This window comes from Melospiza melodia, chromosome Z, assembly GCF_035770615.1.
Source record: "Melospiza melodia melodia isolate bMelMel2 chromosome Z, bMelMel2.pri, whole genome shotgun sequence".
Classification (NCBI taxonomy): domain Eukaryota; kingdom Metazoa; phylum Chordata; class Aves; order Passeriformes; family Passerellidae; genus Melospiza; species Melospiza melodia.
In genome coordinates, this window is record NC_086226.1 from 75088310 (window position 1) to 75107232 (window position 18923).

Below are 18923 nucleotides of genomic sequence, written 5' to 3' on the forward strand. Positions count from 1 at the left end.
CTTCCTGGGCTGACAAGCCTATGTGATACAAGTTGAAATTCAGAGATAATTTTTATCTTTAAGTAACAAACTTCAGAAATGAGTCATCCTTCAGTATCTGCTATGGATGAAAGTTTGTAATTCAAATACTGCATTTCCTTCAAAGGCAGTAGTAAATCTAGAGATTGGAAGCAAATTTGTACACAAGCAAATGTGTTTGCCAAAGAGTTTTATAACAAGATTCATTGAAAACTGTAGCTAAATAAATCTTTGGACTATTATATGAGATATTGCTTTCATGCTTTTTTTATGCATTGAAATTCAGCAATCCCAAGTTTATATTTTATCCAATTATCTGAAAAACAATCAAAACAAATGGTTAAATAGTGAGCATTTTTATTTTAGCACTGTTGTGTTTAGGCTGGGGAGTTTTTTTGTTTGCTTGTTTTGGAAAAATCCAATGTTGACTTTTGCAGACAGTTTCAGCCCACCAGAAAGGCTAACTCAGATTTGAGAACTGCTTACATTTTATTAATGATCAACTGGCATAGAGCAAAATTTCTGTCAGTCCCACTGCTTATTTTGTCTTATGGGATACCCAGCTCCTGTATTAGCTATTACCAAATAAAGTTTTGTGTTCACTTCACAAAGGCATTATTTCATGTTATCAGACAGAAATACACAGCCAACATAAATTAGAATAACTCAAAGGCCATGAAGCTTTACTCTCTGAACAGGCTTGCTAAGGACTGGCTCTGTCATCCTTTTTCTCGTGGGAAGGGTACTCGCTCCTCATCTCTCTCTCGCTGGCCCACACCCAGGCACACACATCCTTTTCTGAGTTTGCTGTGTCTCCTCCTCCCATTGTCTGGTGCGGTGGCAGCTTTTGTTCGCGTTATGTGCCACTCCTCCTGTGTGTGTGTGAACCAAGCAGGCACGGAGCAGGCTACGGGATGGCTCCCTCCTCCTTCGCAGTTACGTGTTTCCAAACCATGCTCTGAGTTCCAAGGGTCATGCACAGCCAGTGGCATTATTTAAATTCCCTTCCTCGACAAGATTACGCCATGGCAACAGAACTCAGTTCTGCTGACTGGAGGTGGGAAAAACGGAAGCTCTAGGATTAAGTAAATTTGTGTTAGAATAACTTAATTAGCAGTAAACTGTACACATGCCACGGCTAGTAGAAAGTAGGAGTTGGGCAGCAGTGGGAAAAGGAGAATGAGGACAATCCCACGTTTTCTGTGATTAGGGAGCCCTCCCCCAAATTTGACAGCCCTTTTGCTGTCTACTGACACTGTCAGCAACTGTGCTTCATTTGTGGCTTGATAAAATGATATGTAATTTTCCTGACGCTAACCTTCTTTCCAACAATCTCATAACTTAGCATCAGAGTTTCGTTTGAACCGTTCCTTGAATCAGATAGTAAGTCCTCTAAAGGACAGTTTTATTGAGGTGGAACTAAACAACTCAGCTCATTCTGAGTACCACTGCTGTATTTTCTAATTGTCTTGCTCAAAATGAAAAAAAATTGTAACCTCTGGAAAGTGAGGCTAATGAATAAAATCAAGAGCTGTGCTGGAAGAAGGGTTTTAGAGGTCCACCCGCACCTCATTTGCAATTCGAGAGATTTTTTCCCCCACTTTTATATAGCAGGAGTGACAGCAATAAAGAGTAATGCACATATAAAGGGAACCATGACGTAATCTATGAAGCTGATATTGTGCTAATAGGTAATTTTATTCCAGAACCAACCCTGACCACTGCTCTGTCACTGAAGTCAGGCAAATAATAAATCGAAGTATTAAACCAATCTTGTAAGTAAATGACAGCTCTGGTTTTAGAGTCTGGAGGAGAAGAAAACCCATCAGCTCCTCAGTTTGGCATCTTACAAAGAAAACAGCCTCAAGCTCCATAGGAGAAAAATTTTCAAAGCTTGTTCCCTACCACAACACTGCGTCTTTTCTTCACCTGAGAGAAGTGTTTATTTCTCATGTAGCAGTATTCCGTGTTTGCCTTAGTCAAAGGCAAGACTAGTACTGTTTCCCAAAACCCAATAAATATGAAGTTAACCCTGAGAACAGCGATTTCTAAAATGGAAAGAGCCTGTGTTCTGCATTCAGCAGACCCTCCAATGCTGTGGGTCAAACTTCAGCTGCACAGCTTTCTCCATCTTGAAAATACTCAATTTTATTTCAAGGAAAAATGAGATCTCAGTCCCAGTTCAATGTGCTGGTTACTACAACTTTGTGGATTGGTGTTTGTTTTCAAATTTGGGTTCTATACAGACCTTTCCTTTTTCTCTGTTTACACAGAATGTCTAAAAACATCTCTTTACCTGATTAGCTGTGTCTGTTTCCTCTTTCTAAGAACAGATTGGCAGCTAATTGTAGAGAGGGACAGGTTCTTGGGAAAATAGGAAAGTAATTGTAAGGAAAGAAGTGTGAACTTTTTTCAGAGAAATATTTTACAATTTAGTTTGGCCCGCAGCTTGTGAAGAAAAGAATAATTTCTGGGAATAGTTTTGTGCCTTTTTTCTACCATATTGTCAATCAAATTGTAACAGGGAAGGGAAGAAGGGAAGGGAAGGGAAGGGAAGGGAAGGGAAGGGAAGGGAAGGGAAGGGAAGGGAAGGGAAGGGAAGGGAAGGGAAGGGAAGGGAAGGGAAGGGAAGGGAAGGGAAGGGAAGGGAAGGGAAGGGAAGGGAAGGGAAGGGAAGGGAAGGGAAGGGAAGGGAAGGGAAGGGAAGGGAAGGGAAGGGAAGGGAAGGGAAAGGAAAGGAAGGGAAAGGAAGGGAAAGGAAGGGAAAGGAAGGGAAAGGAAGAGAAAAGAAGGGAAAGGAAGGGAGACTTCTTTTTAACCTTAAATGGCTCTATATGCCACAGTGACGTCTAGCCCAGGAATCTGGCAAAGGGTGCCTAAAAGCTATTGTGGCCGATTTCAGGATACAGGAACACATCTGCATGCTACATTGTGGCATCCTGGTGTAGGACTGAAAGAGCAGAAATCTCGTGAGACTTATCTACTTTCCCAAATCTCATTTGTTCAAATAATTGCTTTTGGGAAAGCATCTTACTTTAAAGTTTTGTAGCACTTTCCTTTTTTTTCCTCTTAATGGGAAGACAAACAGTTTATATGTGAAAATGCTTTTGTGGGAGAAGCAGGGGATGCTGGCAGTAATGTCTTCGGGTAAGACCTCAGATTTTTTTTAAATGGATTATGGATTATCTTGTGATAGATAGAAAATTAACTGTCTGACTATTCCATTTGACGTTGTATTCTTTGTTTTTTTTTTTACAGGGACCATATTTATACTGTTGATATGGACACATCACATACAGAAGAAATTTATTTTAGCAAAGTAAGTAACCTTTATCATTACCCAGAAACCAAGGACACTAGAACAAGCTTCAAATAAATAGGATGATAACATTGTTTTAACAAACTTGCCAGCACTGCTGTAAAACTGTAATAAGCGAGTAACATGGCATTGCTAATCATATTTGTGGAGAGCTAGAATAGCAATCGTGTCCTCTGCGAATTTCTGATAAGTGGTTTAGCTGGGCTGATAAGCAATCTACTGAAATATGGTGAGGTCCCCAATGGAACATCTGTCAAACATCTATTCATTTATATGCAGCAGTTTTCTATAACAGTTATACTATCCCAATTAAGTCTACTGAAACTTGTCATAAGAAGCAAATTACATATTTTCATTTGCACAAATTTTTTTCACTTTTTTCACTTAAAACTGACTAAATAAAATCTTACTATAACATCACTTTGTAGATGTATTCACATTGTCTCTATGGGAAGTTACATTCAAACAAAGAAAAGCTTTGTCTGCATTACTGCATTGTATATTAACAGAAACATACTGAAAATAATCTCCCTTCAGCTCCTTTGCACTTCATTCATGTTGTGTAACATATGTTGAGCACAGCCTTGGTCTGACAGAAGATCATAAAAATTTGGTCACTGTATGAATTCCACTGGAGGAGGGGACAGTGCTTCATTATAACTGTGAATGATGGTAAAAGTGAGCTTTCTAACTCATCAAAGAGTGAGGGCACACCCTTACAATGGAAAGGAACATTCATGGTTACTCTTTCAGCTTGGACCCCTCCATGAATGCACAGTGTCTCAGCTTACTCATCAGGAACACTGTCAGAACTAACAAAGCTTCGTTATAATTAATAAGGTTTCCACTTTTGACCATTTTTGAAACTCATCTCAAAAACCAAAAAAAACTGGCTGGAATTTAGCTGTAAATCTTCTGGAGAAACAGTGTTAGCAGATAAAGTCAGTAGTGTCTTGGCAGGAGAAAAACTCTTGGAGCTTTTTAACTGAATTGAAATGGTAAGGAGTACCTGAATTTTATTTCTTTCCAGATCTAAAATGTTGTCTTTGGGAATGTATATTTCATTTAGAATCCAGTGAAGGTTCATAGTCCATAAATTATAATTCTGATTTGAAAAAAAAATCTGATATTGTTCTGATTTGTAGAGCAATATCAGTTAAAAGAAGAGAACATCTACTACTTTTAAGAAAAAGTACACATTTTTCAAAGTTCACGTATTGTTGAATTCTGTTCATTTAGGCTTTTAAGTAAGAGGGATGGATTTCTAGTATCATGAATTGGAGGCAAAACAAAGTTAAATGAACGATCCACATCACTGAATTTCCATTGTTTCATTGTGGTGGATTAATCATGGATAAAGAGTGTAGAAAACTTTCAATAAATGTATGTTCAAAAGCTAGTCTCCCCTACGGGACTTCTACTTCTGAAATCAAATGTGAAAAACCTCTGAGTTCTAATTGATTTCTTTCTTCATTCTTGCAGAAATTGACATGGAAATCTAGACAAGCTGATGTAGACACATGCAGAATGAAGGGAAAACATAAGGTAGGCAATTTTCATTTCTTCTGCAACTGCCACTTCAGTTTAGTTGCATCACTATTATCTCAGGCTGCTGTCTGTGATGTGGAATGGATCTTGCCATTCACTTCTTAGCAGTAATTGCTTTTTCCATCAACTTACTGAAGGCTTTAATTTGCAAAAACAGTTCACTTCAAATGTGATAAAATATTAGGACAGAAGCCACAGCAATATCCTGAAATATTTAAGGCATGGAGCAGGTCACAATGCTTAGTGTAGCAATTTTGCTTACCATTGCTTCAAAAGCCAAGTGCTGCTGTCCATCCCCCTGTGGGAATTTACTGAGGAGTTCAGGTAAAGCATCAGAAAAGATGAGTGTGGGGCTGTAAAAGGACTGTTTCTCACACCATTTTCACCCTCCTGGAACCTGTGGCTGGCATAAGTAGTATCATAATTAGACACAGACTCTTTGATTCTTTACATCTACTTCCCCTTCTAGTTAAAGAAGCTTTATGCCAGCACATTGTAGTGGTGATGTCACTGTCTGACAGTGGCACAGGTGACAAAATCAGATTTTTCACTCTTCAGGAAAGCAACTGTTTTCAAACAAAATTCACCTTTGTCAACAACAGCAAACTAGGAGCTACAATATGAATGCTTTATCTTTTTTATCTCTTTGTAATTTTTAGGCCACTAGAATATAAATTAATTACAAATTGCTCATTGTTAGTTAAACATAGTCAAAATAAGTCCGGAGTATCACAGTAGGTACCAGCCAATTTAATTTTAAGCCTGTGAAATATCACTGCTTAAAAATGAAAACAGATACTCAAAATGCAGTAGTTGAAATAGTTTTTATTATTTTTCTTCAGGATGAATGTCATAACTTTATTAAGGTTCTCCTAAAAAGAAACGAGGATACACTGTTTATCTGTGGAACAAATGCATTCAACCCTTCTTGCAGGAACTACAAGGTATGTAGTTTGCAGAATTTCATTTATGCCTTGTATTTTGGTTGGATTTATTGTGACTATGTTGGCAGCAGTGTGAGATTGTCCTTCACCCATGCACCATTCAACTCTGAAACATTTGTCCTGACTTGTTTCAGCGCTACCGAGTTCAATGTTGATTGGATTTCCGAGAAAATCCCAGACTGAGTACCTAGCTCTTTGCAACTCCTGCACATCAAGAGAATTGCCACTTTGCACTGCCCCCCGTAGCTACAGAGTCCTTCAGATCCCTGCTTGGGGCTGTAGTCCCACCTCAGAAAGTTCCTCAGCTTGTCACTGACACTCACATCAAGTCATTGACTAATATTGGGGGTTACTGCTGACTAGCATGTTCTAAAATTTCTGTTCTACTGCTCTCAACCACAAAACCAGTTCTGAAGGAGCCTGGGGACATAGCTAGCAAAACCTGAGCTTCTTGTGAGCCCCCAAGATAGGAATGCTGGGGAGATCCTATGGCATTGTGTTCTGTGGGAGTGATGGAACAGCTAATCTCCGCAAGGAGCAGTACCGCAGGACAGAGAAGTATTCCTCACTTGCTGGGGATCTGCAAAGCCAAAACATTATCTGGAGCAGTGTAGAAACCCTGCTGGTCCCTGCATACTTGACATTAATGCCCTGAAGCCAATTTATTCCTTTGGCATAGTGTATCTCAGGAGTCTTCATTCCAGTAGGACCCACTTATTGAAATATTTCCCATTTCCTTAGGTTTTTACCATTATATTCTGATATAACTCCCAACAGTGGATGTCTCCAGAGTAGCTTTGAAATTAATTTATTTAGGCATTTGACATCCAGACTCTGCTTTTCTAGGCACTGTTATGTCCCACAGGTAATTTCTCATCTTTTTTTCTGGAAAAATAAAATTCAGTTTTAGTAATGCTGCTCCTGACAAAATTACAAGTGCCATTTAGGTTTTAGGTTCAGAGTTATTGGAAAAAAGTGGAATAAAGATGTTAAGAGCCAGGAAAACTACTTCCCTAATGGTATTCACTGTGACTGGTGGTCTTCCTTGATTTTTGTGCAATGATGCTTTGCCTCATTTAGCTACTATAATGGCTGCAGTTTAGAAAACACGGGAGAGAAGTGCAGGGTAGTTTTTTCTTCCAGTCTGTGGAGGAATAACCAAATTGAGTAAGAATACAAGCCTGTGTCGTGGTAACTCTGAGGTACAGTTAGCTACTCTAACAGCTGTTTCTTTTATTCTTTCTTTCCTTGCCTGCTCCTAGTATGCAATGAAGCTTCTTGATCGCTGGACTGTATTTATTCTTCTACTACAGTTTGCAATTTTTAATTTTTAATCTCTGAATTCCATTAATAAGGCTAACAAATCTCAGCCACTCTCCTTGTGTGGAAGTTGTCTTTTAGATACAATTTTAGATTTCATTGACATCTTGGTGTGAGGCATATAAATGGCCTCCTCCCCCTTACTCCAGAGTTTTCATCCCCTGTGGTGCAGGGCTGGATAGTGATCCCCCTGGCAGTCTAGAGAAGGCCTCTGCAACACCTGCCCTGGCTTTTCCTCCATGTATTCCTTCATTATCCAGAGAGAGAACTGAATATGTGCCAAACAGAAAGCAGGGCTGTCCCTCAGGTGTGCCAGTGGTTGTGAGGGTGAGCCCAGCCTGTGGAGCTTGTGCAGGAAGAGTTACTCAGGACTCTAACTCATTTCCTCTTACTATCATGTGAAATGGTTTTCAGCCTTTGAGTAAACACAACTGACTGCCCTCAGAGTGGACTTTGACAGAAAGGATACATGACAGAAAACAAATGATCACAAATCATCCACTGAAGGACTTGGAAGATATAGCACACAAATTAAAAGTTTATTTAAGTGGATGGTGCTGTGTGGGTTATTTGTCATGCTCTGTGAATCTTTACTGTGTGTAATCTATAGAGTATGAGATGGACAAGTTGCCTGAATATGCTACATAGGTTCTTATTCTCAAAATACTGTAGTATAAGCATCTTAAAGGCGTAACAGGTGTACAAGTCTCCCTTAGCTCACCAAACCTTCTTGAACTTCATGTAAAGTCAATCTGTATATTTGTGTCGTTATCAGTGCCCAGGGTGAATTTATTTCCCAGGAGTTACACATAAGCCTCAGAATTTACAATTCCTGCATAGATTAATTCTTGTTTGATGGTAAGAGGATTCTCTGTGACATGGAGTCAACTGGTATAGAAAAACATGAAGAGCATCTTTCTGAATATGCAAATCAAGGAAGAGAGCACCACTATTGAGACTAGAGCAGAAGGACCTCTGGACTTGGGGAAGAAAAATGCACACAGAGATAATTGTCCTAGTGTTGTTTCTTCTGAATGCTGTGGTTTGCAGTCTTTTCTGTGTATAAGAGTGCTTCTGTTGGGTCACTGGTGAGGATAAATTTTGGATCCTTGCCAGAACCACAGACCACATGGCCTGCTACAGTTCAAAACAAAACTTGTGTGCAGATAAAATATGGACTGAAGACTTCAGTAAAATTTATCAGGGTGAGAATTATTAGCTCCAAAAGAATGCCTGACTTACTGGACATACTTTTTTCAGGCTTTTTTTATTTAATTCCATGATTTTTTTTTGTCAAGTTTTTCCTTCACAGTCAGGAGTAGAATTAGAGTAAGGCCTTCTCCTGGGCCCAGAAAAGAAGAAACACTGTCATAAAGCATCATCCTGGGTAAGAAATTTTGTTTCTTTGTTTCTTTACCTGAGGAGCTCCCTTTGATTTTTCAGATGGATACCCTGGACTATCTGGAAGAGGAATTCAGTGGAATGGCCAGGTGCCCCTATGATGCAAAGCATGCCAACGTTGCGTTGTTTGCAGGTAAAATGACAGCAATAAACTTTTTGCTTTCTGTCCTGCAGCCCAGGCTTGGTGTAACACTGTGCCTCTTGCTTGAGCCCAGAATGCCTAAATTTAGATGGTGTCAGACAGAGTAAACACTGACTGAAAAGAGGGGACATAAGGACATTCCTAGCAAAAACAGCCTTCCCCTCTTTGGAATTAACTTCACTGTCATCAACATTGCATAAAGCCTCAGTTTCATGGATCAATATTTCAGTATTTCCTGTATTCTTGATAATATGGCCTGTGTGTGGCACCATTTTTGGCTGCATTCAGCTTCTGTGAACGTCAAAGGAAGTCAAGGCTTATGTAAGCTTTAATTAGGATTAAGCAGGATATGCTCATTAACAACTCTAAGCCTAAGCTAACATTCATAATAAAAGGAAGTTACGGAAAATGCTGTGACATGCCCTTTTCTAGATCTAGAAGGAAAGGGGAGGTGATTTTTTTTTTTTTTAAGCTGAAAACATCTTACTATGATCTTATCAGCTGCCATAGACAAAAGGAGAGAAGTGTATTGGCTGGTGGTGATTTATGCTGCATGCAGCATAACAGTGTTAATTCTGATTTCTACTACGATAGTTAGAAAAAGTGAAATTTTATAAATTGAGTTAATTTTGGCTGTTGATTTTACGGTATTTTTTTATATGTTGTCAGAAATTTCTGATTAAATTATCTCTTTATTGAACTTCTCCTAGTGTGAACCCTGCTGATCTTTTCTTAGATCTGGCTGATAGATAAGTGGTGCAAATAATAAAAACATCCTCCATGATAATGTGAGCCTTCTTCAACAGGTGTGATACTATAAAACAGTCTGGGTGATCACATGGAAATAACTAAGCTATTCCTCTGAAGATTTAAGATTTAAGCCATTCTCAAACAAGTCTATAGCCAAAGGGCTCTATTAAGCACTACCATGTTTGAGGAATCATCATCTGCCTCACAAAGGAGAGATTTTGTAACCTGTTTCAATTTTTTTTAAATTTTATTTTTATAATGCAAATAAATGGTCCTTTTGTTCCAATAATAGTGATGATGATAGTGGTAGAATGTGATTTCTTGATTACAGTCACAGGCAGGAATATACAGTAGAAATTCTCTAACATTAGCAAGTCATTAATAAAATATGGCAATAGAGAAACTCCTTCAAAGGAATATTTTTCCCATGTGTCTCACACTCCCTATCCTTCATGCAGCCTGAATGACCTTTCAGAAGGGTCTTTCTCAGTGTATTGCCCAAGAAAGAGTTTATGACCAGCCTATTGTAAACATTCACTTTGAATGCAGCTGAAGTTCTGAAAGATTACTCCAAATTCGTCACTGAAGAAATCCTTGAATTATTTGAAAATAAAGAGAATATTTATAGAAATATTCATGGTGATTCAGAATAAATTTGATACCGTTCAAATAAATATTTGTAGGATATTCCTTGTAAATCTGCTAGCTTCAAAAAATCACTGCTATATGTGTCTTACATGTTGATACCCATGCTAACTTTTTAGAGTGCATTGAAAAGCAGTTTCAGAACAGTTTAGGGCACTAATCCAAGTTATCTGAGTTTGTTGGATGTGCTTACTTGAGTATGGCTCTTCTTGCAGCCTGTAGCTATTGCAGCTGATATGTGCGAACTGTAGTTGGTCACAGGAACTTGGCAGGAAAGAAAATAAGAGTTTAGTTGTATAAACATGAGTTCAGACATCCATATCTAAAAAATTGAGCTTTTTATTCTATTTTAAATCAGGGAGGGGGACACATGTAGTAATTATTTTTTCTGTTTTGCTAAGAAAAAATGATCATTCTTAAGTGGCCAAATAAGGACAAGAATTGCATGAGTCAGAGCAAAGCATACAGTACTGCTAATAAAAAACAGTCTGAATTTTAATTCTGGAGCTGAAATTCACAGACTCACAGAGTTTCTAGGGTTGGAAGGGAGCTCTGGAAATCATCCAGCCCAACCCGCCCTGCCAAGGCAGGGTCATCTACAGCAAGTGACACAGGAATGTGTCCAAGTGGGGCTTGAATGCCTCCAGAGAGGGAGACCCCACAACCTCCAGAGAAAGGCTGCTACAGTGCTCTGCCACCCTCAATGTAAAGAAATTCCTCTCATGTTGAGGAAAGCTCTTGAGCTTTACTTTATGGCCATTGCTCCTCATCCTGTCGCAGGACACCAATGAAAAGAGTCCAGCAACCTCCTCTTGGCATCTGCCTTTGCGATAGCTGTGTGCATCAATTCCCTCTCAGTCTAAGTCTGAAAGTATAATGAGGAGAACTTGACCAATAGAGACCTCTCTGCTTTATCCTGGGAATGTTCTCAGTGCTGGTGCCTTCAAGGCACCAACATAATCTCTGTCAAACAAGATGTAGACAATTCTGGTTTTTATGCAGACACAACAGAGAAATAATTTTGTGTGGTCATGCTGCACCACTTGTGCTTCCAGCAGACAGCATGTTCTAAGTTCTATTTCACACATGAAAACAATCCTGTACAGTTACCATGACCTGCAAACAAAGTAGACAACAAATAAAATTTTAAAATATTGCTGAAACTTGTGCTTTTATGTCCTTACAGTTTTGTACGTTTTGGTTGTCCTTGGAGTGCCATTTTGTAGGCCCTTTCTTATCACTTGTCCTCCATTCTTTAAGAGAGAGGAATGGATAATTCATAGGGGAAATGCCTAAAATGCATGCTAGAAAAGAAATATTGATGGGCAATCCTCCTTCATCTCTTTCCCTCGCTGTTTCAGCAGGGCTCCCAACATGTTAGTTAATTTTTTCTTAGTGATCTTTGGCAGAGCAGAAGTGCTCTCAAGGGGAGAAATTTTCATAAGCATCAATTAGCTGACAGTCTCCAAGCCCTGTCTGGTTTGCACTCCCATTGAAACTAGCAGTTCTGTTATGTTTGTTTTGCTGACATACCTAAGCAGAATTTCTGAGCGTTGAACTAGTGACATGTGACTGGAAAGGGTAGTTCAGTATGACATACCTAAACTGAAGAAGAATTATTCCAAAAGGTTATTTTCTTCCGCAGCATCCCTCTGAAATTACCATTCTGCAGAGCAGTGAGTTGCTTGTTCGTTACTCAGTTCCATTCACCTGGCTGGATTTTTTTCCTCCCTTCAGTGTTCCTAAGGAGAATGTGATGGTTTTGTTTCCCCTTCTCATCTGACTGGTGAAAGAAGAAGCAATTTTACAATTTCTAATGCTCCTCCCCCCCCGGTTTCTTCTTTCCTTCCACCCCAGAGGGAAAGCTGTATTCCGCCACAGTGACCGACTTCCTCGCGATAGACGCGGTCATATACCGGAGCCTGGGAGACAGCCCAACCCTGCGGACAGTTAAACATGACTCCAAGTGGTTGAAAGGTAGATAAACAAACAAGACAAAAAAAGCAGCATCTCTGATGAGAGTCTTGGATTTCTGACAGACCTCTTTGTCATTTCATTTCACCAATGCTTTCTGGCAGAAAGAAGGAAGCAGATTACATCGCTTGCTTACTCTGATCTGTTTATCTCTTTCACTCCTCTCCTGACCCAAAGATACTGGATTTGACAGAAACTGTGAGCTGGGTAGATCAGAATATATATTCCAGTGAGCTTTCCAAGATTAAATCCACCGGTTTACATCTGTTGGATGGAAAAGCTGGAGCTTGCAGGGCTCTGTGTGCTTGTGCTGTGTTTGCAAATATTCCTGCCACAGCACTGTTAGGTAACAATCAAGGCTTTATGAAGTATAGAAGGTTTGTCCTGTAATGCTAAGATTCATTAATGAAACTAAAATTGTGTGAATATTGCACAAAGCCTTTCTGTTACAGTTCTTAGGAATTGTACTGCTGCCATTGAATTAGGCAATTTTTGTGCTCTAAATGCCCTCTTTGTTAAGGATTGTGCTGTTTAGCTTCATGTAGGTGTTGAGAATTGTTAGCATTTGGAGTGATTTTAACAGAGAGCAAAGCCATAGTTTCAAGTCTTTTTCTGCATGCAGAAATGTTTTGCCAGGTGTCAACTTTAGCTGTCCCACTTTGCTTGCTGCTACAGACACGTGTGGGCAGAAACAGTTACGTGGTTTGTTATTCCCTCAGCTCACAGACTGCATGCCATAAAGAGCACTGCTTGGACCCCTCAGGCATACAGTTATAAATGCCTGTTTACCTTTCCTCTTACTCCATGCAGGGCAGACATATTAGTGGCAGAGACTTAACTACCCTGCAGTGATGTTGTACAGACTTGTTCCCAGCTCTCCTGTCCCCAGACAGCGATTCTTCTGCAGCAGTGATTTGTTTGTTCTGAAAACTGATCAAGTTTGTCAAGAACAGCTATTTCACCTCTGGATGTTAGATGTGAATGTGTTTGGCCTCTCTTTGCAGTCTGTATCCTGTATGTGGTGCCTAAATCAGGTGTCTTGCGTTGCTGTTTTTTTTCCTAGAGCCGTACTTTGTCCAGGCAGTTGACTATGGCAATTACATATACTTCTTCTTCCGGGAAATAGCAGTGGAGTACAACAGCATGGGAAAGGTAAGGGCAAAAACACTGCCTTGAATGACTTTGTCAGATTGAGGAGGAGGAAAATTTATGCTATTCTTGGACCAATGCTGTTACGAGTGACCTTGAAATGAGAACCATAAATCATGATGACAAGGTCAGCATTTTGAGAAGATTCCTATTGCTCAAGCCAAAAGGTTGGCTGGAGTAAAACATTGCACTCACTGTCTTGAAAGGAAAATGTGTAGTTTCTTACAGTGATGGTGTATGCTAGAGTTTCTTTTCTGAAATTATAGAAAGCACAAGGCTAATCTGGTTAGTTCAACACAGTAGATAATTGTTAAAAACAGATTCCAAAGCAGGAAGAAATTTTTCTGTAAGAAATATGAATTAGGGTGCTGAGTAAACAAGGGTAGGAATTTTGTGCTCTGCCATTCTGCAAAGAATAATTAAACACTTTCTGCATTTTTGCTAATTTCACAATAGCTTTCTGACTAAGCAGTCAGAAAAGCTGACCAAGGTCACAAAGGTGGAGAGCAGGAATAAAAGCCCAGCAAGATTTGCATAGTTTTTAAGTGCTGAAAACACAAGAATTGGAGCAGCAGTGTGGGTTGCAAGGATTGTGAATATGAAATGTGCTTTTGTTTGGGGAAATAGAAAACTAAGCAGTCTGTATGGAAATGAATTTTATATGGGTTGAGAACAGATCTCCTGAAGGATTTATGGCTGTGTAGTAAATGCCACAGTCTTATCTTTCATAGCACACTGTTCCAAAGCTTAATTTTTCTCTGTTTCTTATTTGTCACAGATTATAGAAAAGTGGTATTAAATTAAGCACCTTGCTGTGTTATTCCAAACGTTTTAAAAGCAGTATTCCAACAAAGACTTTAGGTCAAGCAAACGTTTAATTTTCTCCATTATTTTTGCTCTATTCCTTCCAGGTAGTTTTCCCAAGGGTGGCCCAGGTTTGCAAAAATGACATGGGAGGATCTCAGAGAGTGCTGGAAAAACAGTGGACTTCCTTTCTCAAGGCTCGGCTGAACTGCTCAGTTCCTGGCGACTCACACTTCTACTTCAACATACTGCAGTCGGTCACAGATGTTATCCATTTCAATGGCCGGGATGTTGTTTTAGCAACATTCTCCACTCCATATAATAGGTAATAGCCACAATAACATTTTACCTTCTATTTCCTCTATGTTTTGCTTTTCCTTTTTACTTTATGCAAGCGCAAGAAGAGATCGCTCGTACAACATAATTATTTTGTACCCTGCCCTTAGCAATAGCTTGTGTTCAATTTTAAGGCATCCTGCTATTTCTTACTTCCTACCTGGTAACTTAGGGTGGCTTTCAGCCATTTACTATCTGGACACATTCCTCAGATGTACTTTTCTTTACAAGGGAATAGTTTACACCAGCCACCAAGAAGTGTTTCAGTGTGTAACTTGCAGAATATTATTCCAAACAGAAAATACAGTATTTTTTTCCTCACAAAGAAAGGACTGTGTCTGTCTTGTCTGCAGCTAAACCTCCAAGAACCATATTATCTCCTTCTTTTTGTTTTATGCATCCCTGGTGACTCTTGCATTGATCTTTGACCGTGCATTGACCCTGCTGCCCCCTGACTCTCCTGGGAGAGCCAAGGTCTTGCTGGCTGGGACAGAGGGTCCCCAGAACACCTATTTCATTGTTTGTGTGGTTATCCAAAAGCATCGATTAATCTGTGGAGATTTTATTACTGTTACACATTTTGGCGTGTTTCTCTGCAAGTTATAAGAGGAGTAACTGTGTCTAATTATTGAGAACTCCCGAAGAAGTTAAAAAAATAGTCGCTTTCTGATTAAAAAGTATATCACGGTTTCACACAGTAACATTTGAGCTAAAAGAGGAATTTTATTGTTGAAATTCATTTAGTTTTGCTGTACCCTTGCCACCCCTTTTCAAAGCCTGACCTCAGTAAGGTCATTCACAGAACTTGCTTCAAATAAGAGTCTGGATCTGTAATGTAAAATCACCACTTTTGACATCAAAACAATGGAAACTGCAATGGAGTAATTATGCCACCAATAGGGAATACAAGCTTAAATTAAGTTGATCTCTTTTCATGCAATCTGGCTTAATAAAAACAGGTGAACAAATAGAGATTCAACATCAGAAAATAGATTGTATCTTGCAATTATCTCAAAATTGAGATTGTACTCCCACTCTGCTAGTATTTCCTGTGGTGTTTCATGAATAATTCTTTTCCTTAAGTATTGCATTTTAGAATCTAAGTACTTGGTGTAAAAAGCAAAATACTGTTTTATAGGCTGCAGGTTTTGCCAGACAAGGAAGATGGCAGAAAAGCATATATTTATTCTTGGACAGAGCTTTTTAGCAGACCTGGCAACCTGGAGGGCCAAGCATGTTCTGGAGAGCATCAGGCACAACACCTCCAGCCAAGCAAGGGAGGGGATTGTCCCACTCTGCTCTGCTCTGGGGCAGCCTCACCTCGAGTGCTGGGGGCAGTTTTGGGTACCACAATATTAGAAGGATCTGAAGATATCAGAGACCGTCCAAAGGAGAGCAATGAAGGCGGTGCAGGACTTTAGGGGAAGCTATATGAGGAGTGAACAAGGCCCTTGGCTTGTTTAGCCCTCACAGCAGTTCAGAGCTTCCTTATGAGGTGAAGAGGAGGGGCAAGCACCAGTCTCTGCTCTCTGGTGGCCTGTAAGAGGACTCAAGGAAGCTGAGTCATAGAGGATTAGGTTGGATATTAGAAGAAATAGGTTCTTCACCCTGAGGGTGGTTGGGTGCTGGAGCAGGCTCCCCAGGGAAGTTACCAAGCCTGGCAGACATAAGGGACCATCTGGACAATGCTCTCAGGCACATGGTGTGATTCTTGGGATGTCCTCTGCAGGAGGATTGGACTTCAATGATCCTTGTGAGTCACTTCCAGTTCAGGATATTCTGTGATTCTGTAGTTCTATGAAACCTACTTCTGACATAAATGCATCTCTTATTCCTCCTCCACTAAAGAAATGTTGAAACACCTTTGGTCTCTAGAACAAAGTTTCCTTCTAGACTGAAGTGGAAGAGATTCCTCAGTCTAATCAGAGGTCACTCAAGTAGAAACTAGTGTTGAGTTGTCATCCAGTAGCTCATAGGGGGATGGACCTCCTTGGCTGTGACTCACAGTGCTCCATCCTTCCCACTGCATCACACTGCAGACCTGTAATCTGTCACCCTCACGAGTAAAAGATGTTGCAGTCCTTTGAGCACAGCAATGCTTCCATCCGTGTGTAGTTGTGTGTTGAGCACTTGTAGTAGTGTGTGACACACCTCAAGAGCTTATGGTTGGTTTTTTGTCTTAAGGACTTAATTACCAATGTGCAAAATATTCTAGCTGGAGTGGGTTTTGAGCTGTCTTTTAGGATGAGGTCCTCTGTGTTGCCAAATGTACCCTTGACCATCTCTTACATCCACATATATATGGCTTTATATTTAAAAATATAAATTTTAAAATTTAAAACTCCTGCTGTGAAGAATCACATTAATATTGAGCTTTGAAGTTTCCTTCTATATAAAAAGATGAATCTGTGAAGATAAAAATAGAACTACTGTACGGTCTCTCAACTTGTTTTTCTTCAGTAAAACATTTTGAAATTGTTTACTATTCAAATGATTGGTTTTTTATCAATTTATATACCTTTAGGACTTTAGCCTAATCATCTGTAACAGTATTATAGTTCCTACATTTTTTCTTTGATGTATAATAACCTACTAGCTAAGAGCAGGATTGAAAGCCTGAGCCAGCTGGGTTCATGCTATTTACCCAATAAAATCAAGTGGTGGGAGTCAGACACAAATACAGTAGCTCATGTACAAAATTAGTAAAAAACAGGCAAGAAATTAATATTTCATGCTTCCAAGTGACTGATCATTGTAAACCCACATGCCTTTCAAAAAGTATGTAGGTAAGAAATTAACTATGTCTGGACAATGCTGTTGTGCAGTTCCATTCAAGTATCCAAAAAACTGAAATTTGCAATGTTATGATCTTAAAATAGTATCAAATTTGTTTCTATAAGCTCTTTCATTTCATTGAGTAGACCAAACTCCTGAGCATAGCCAACTCCTTTTCATTGGGAACACTTTGTGGATATCAGGCTGTGGGAGCATGAATGAATTACATGTAAAAGCCAGGTAAATGGCACATTGCAGCACGCTTCCAGTTTGATTAGAACCAATTTCTGAATTATCTGCAATGTGCTTTTTGAGGCATGGCAGGGTCTACAAGAGTTGGTACTGAGAGATGTTAAGACTTAGAAGACCTTAAATGTCCAAGTAGTGGGTTCTGAATGAGACTGGCAATTTCTCCTCATGTGTTGCCAGTGATAGACAAAGGTTGACTGATTCTTTCCCTTCTTCAAGATTATTGCAATTACTTCTTTCTGTGAAACTTTGAATAAAATTCTCTTGGCGGTAGCTGCCTGCTGACTGGTATTCAGGCTTTTCCATGGGCTGGGTTTTCCTGTTAATACCGGATTTAGGGTTCAGTATTGAGTAAAGGAAGGCTTCTATAGAGCATATCTTTTGCTCAAGTTTTTATGTATAACTGCAGAATGAGTAACAACTTCTGGGAAATGTCACTTTTCAGCATCCCTGGCTCTGCAGTCTGTGCCTATGACATGCTTGACATTGCCAATGTATTTACTGGGAGATTCAAAGAACAAAAGTCTCCAGACTCCACATGGACACCAGTTCCTGATGAACGAGTGCCCAAGCCCAGGTATGTTTCATGTGTAGTGATATTGTTCAGAGGCTTTTTGGTGTTTTGAACAGCCTTGTAAGGTGCAGATACAATTATACATGTTGAAACAATAAAGTAAAAGTTGAGTTGAATTTGGATCTAAACTATGCAATAGAGATTTTTCCACTTAAATGACATTTGTGTAACATATATCAGGCCAGCATCAGATCCACTTGGTCAGAATAATCACTTAAGAATGGTGTGATTTACACAGTTATTGTAAATTGGTTCAGTAACAGATATATCTCATTACAAAGCCTGCACCAGTTCTGCAGTTTGCTGTTCTATGATTAACATGCAGATTAAGTGCCACAGTGGATGATTTATGGAGAGCAAAAAAGAGCCTTCCACCAAACTAGAGATTCATTTTACTTCATTCCTCCTATGAGTTGTTTTTCCCACTTCCACATGTTTGCATGCATCTCCTCTACTACATTCTTCTTATTTCACACAAGTACCATTTTAAACAAGTTGCTGTTGACAGGCACTTGTTAAGTCATTGACACCAATGGCATTTTGTTCTGAGATATTGAGATGCATATAGATAAATCAAATTCATTTATCTCACTTAAGCTTTGCCCCTCTATTGCATGTTTCACATTGCTTGTGATAGCTTAAATAATTTTAAAAGAAAAAGGCATCCAAAGTATTCCGTGCAGTGTTGAACACCGCAATATAAGAAGAATATAAAGCTGTTAGAAGTATCCAAAGGAGGGCTACAAAGATGTTGAAGGGCTTAGAGGGAAAACCATGTGAGGAGTGGCTGAGGCTGCTTGGCTTGCTTGAAAAAAAGGGGACTGAGGAAGACCTCATCCAATCTACATCTTCCTCATGAGGGAAAGGGGAGGGGTGGACACTGATATCTTCTCTGTGGCTACCACTGACAGGATACATGGGAATGGCCTGAAGTTGTGTCACACAGGGGAGGTTTAGTTGGATATTAGGAAAAGG

At 39.5% G+C, this 18923-nt stretch overlaps 1 protein-coding gene across 5 annotated transcripts in view; it reads left to right on the plus strand.

Annotated features, from left to right (window-relative positions):
- The window catches only part of SEMA6A (semaphorin 6A), a 119070-nt gene that overhangs the window by 55739 nt on the left and 44408 nt on the right, over positions 1–18923 (plus strand). For all 5 annotated transcript variants that reach the window (XM_063180705.1, XM_063180708.1, XM_063180709.1 and 2 more), the window contains exons 4-11: positions 3277–3337; positions 4820–4882; positions 5728–5829; positions 8593–8683; positions 11945–12064; positions 13125–13213; positions 14122–14339; positions 17820–17951. In XM_063180705.1, the coding sequence (XP_063036775.1) occupies positions 3277–3337; positions 4820–4882; positions 5728–5829; positions 8593–8683; positions 11945–12064; positions 13125–13213; positions 14122–14339; positions 17820–17951 (876 nt within the window). The remainder of the gene's footprint in view (positions 1–3276; positions 3338–4819; positions 4883–5727; positions 5830–8592; positions 8684–11944; positions 12065–13124; positions 13214–14121; positions 14340–17819; positions 17952–18923) is intronic.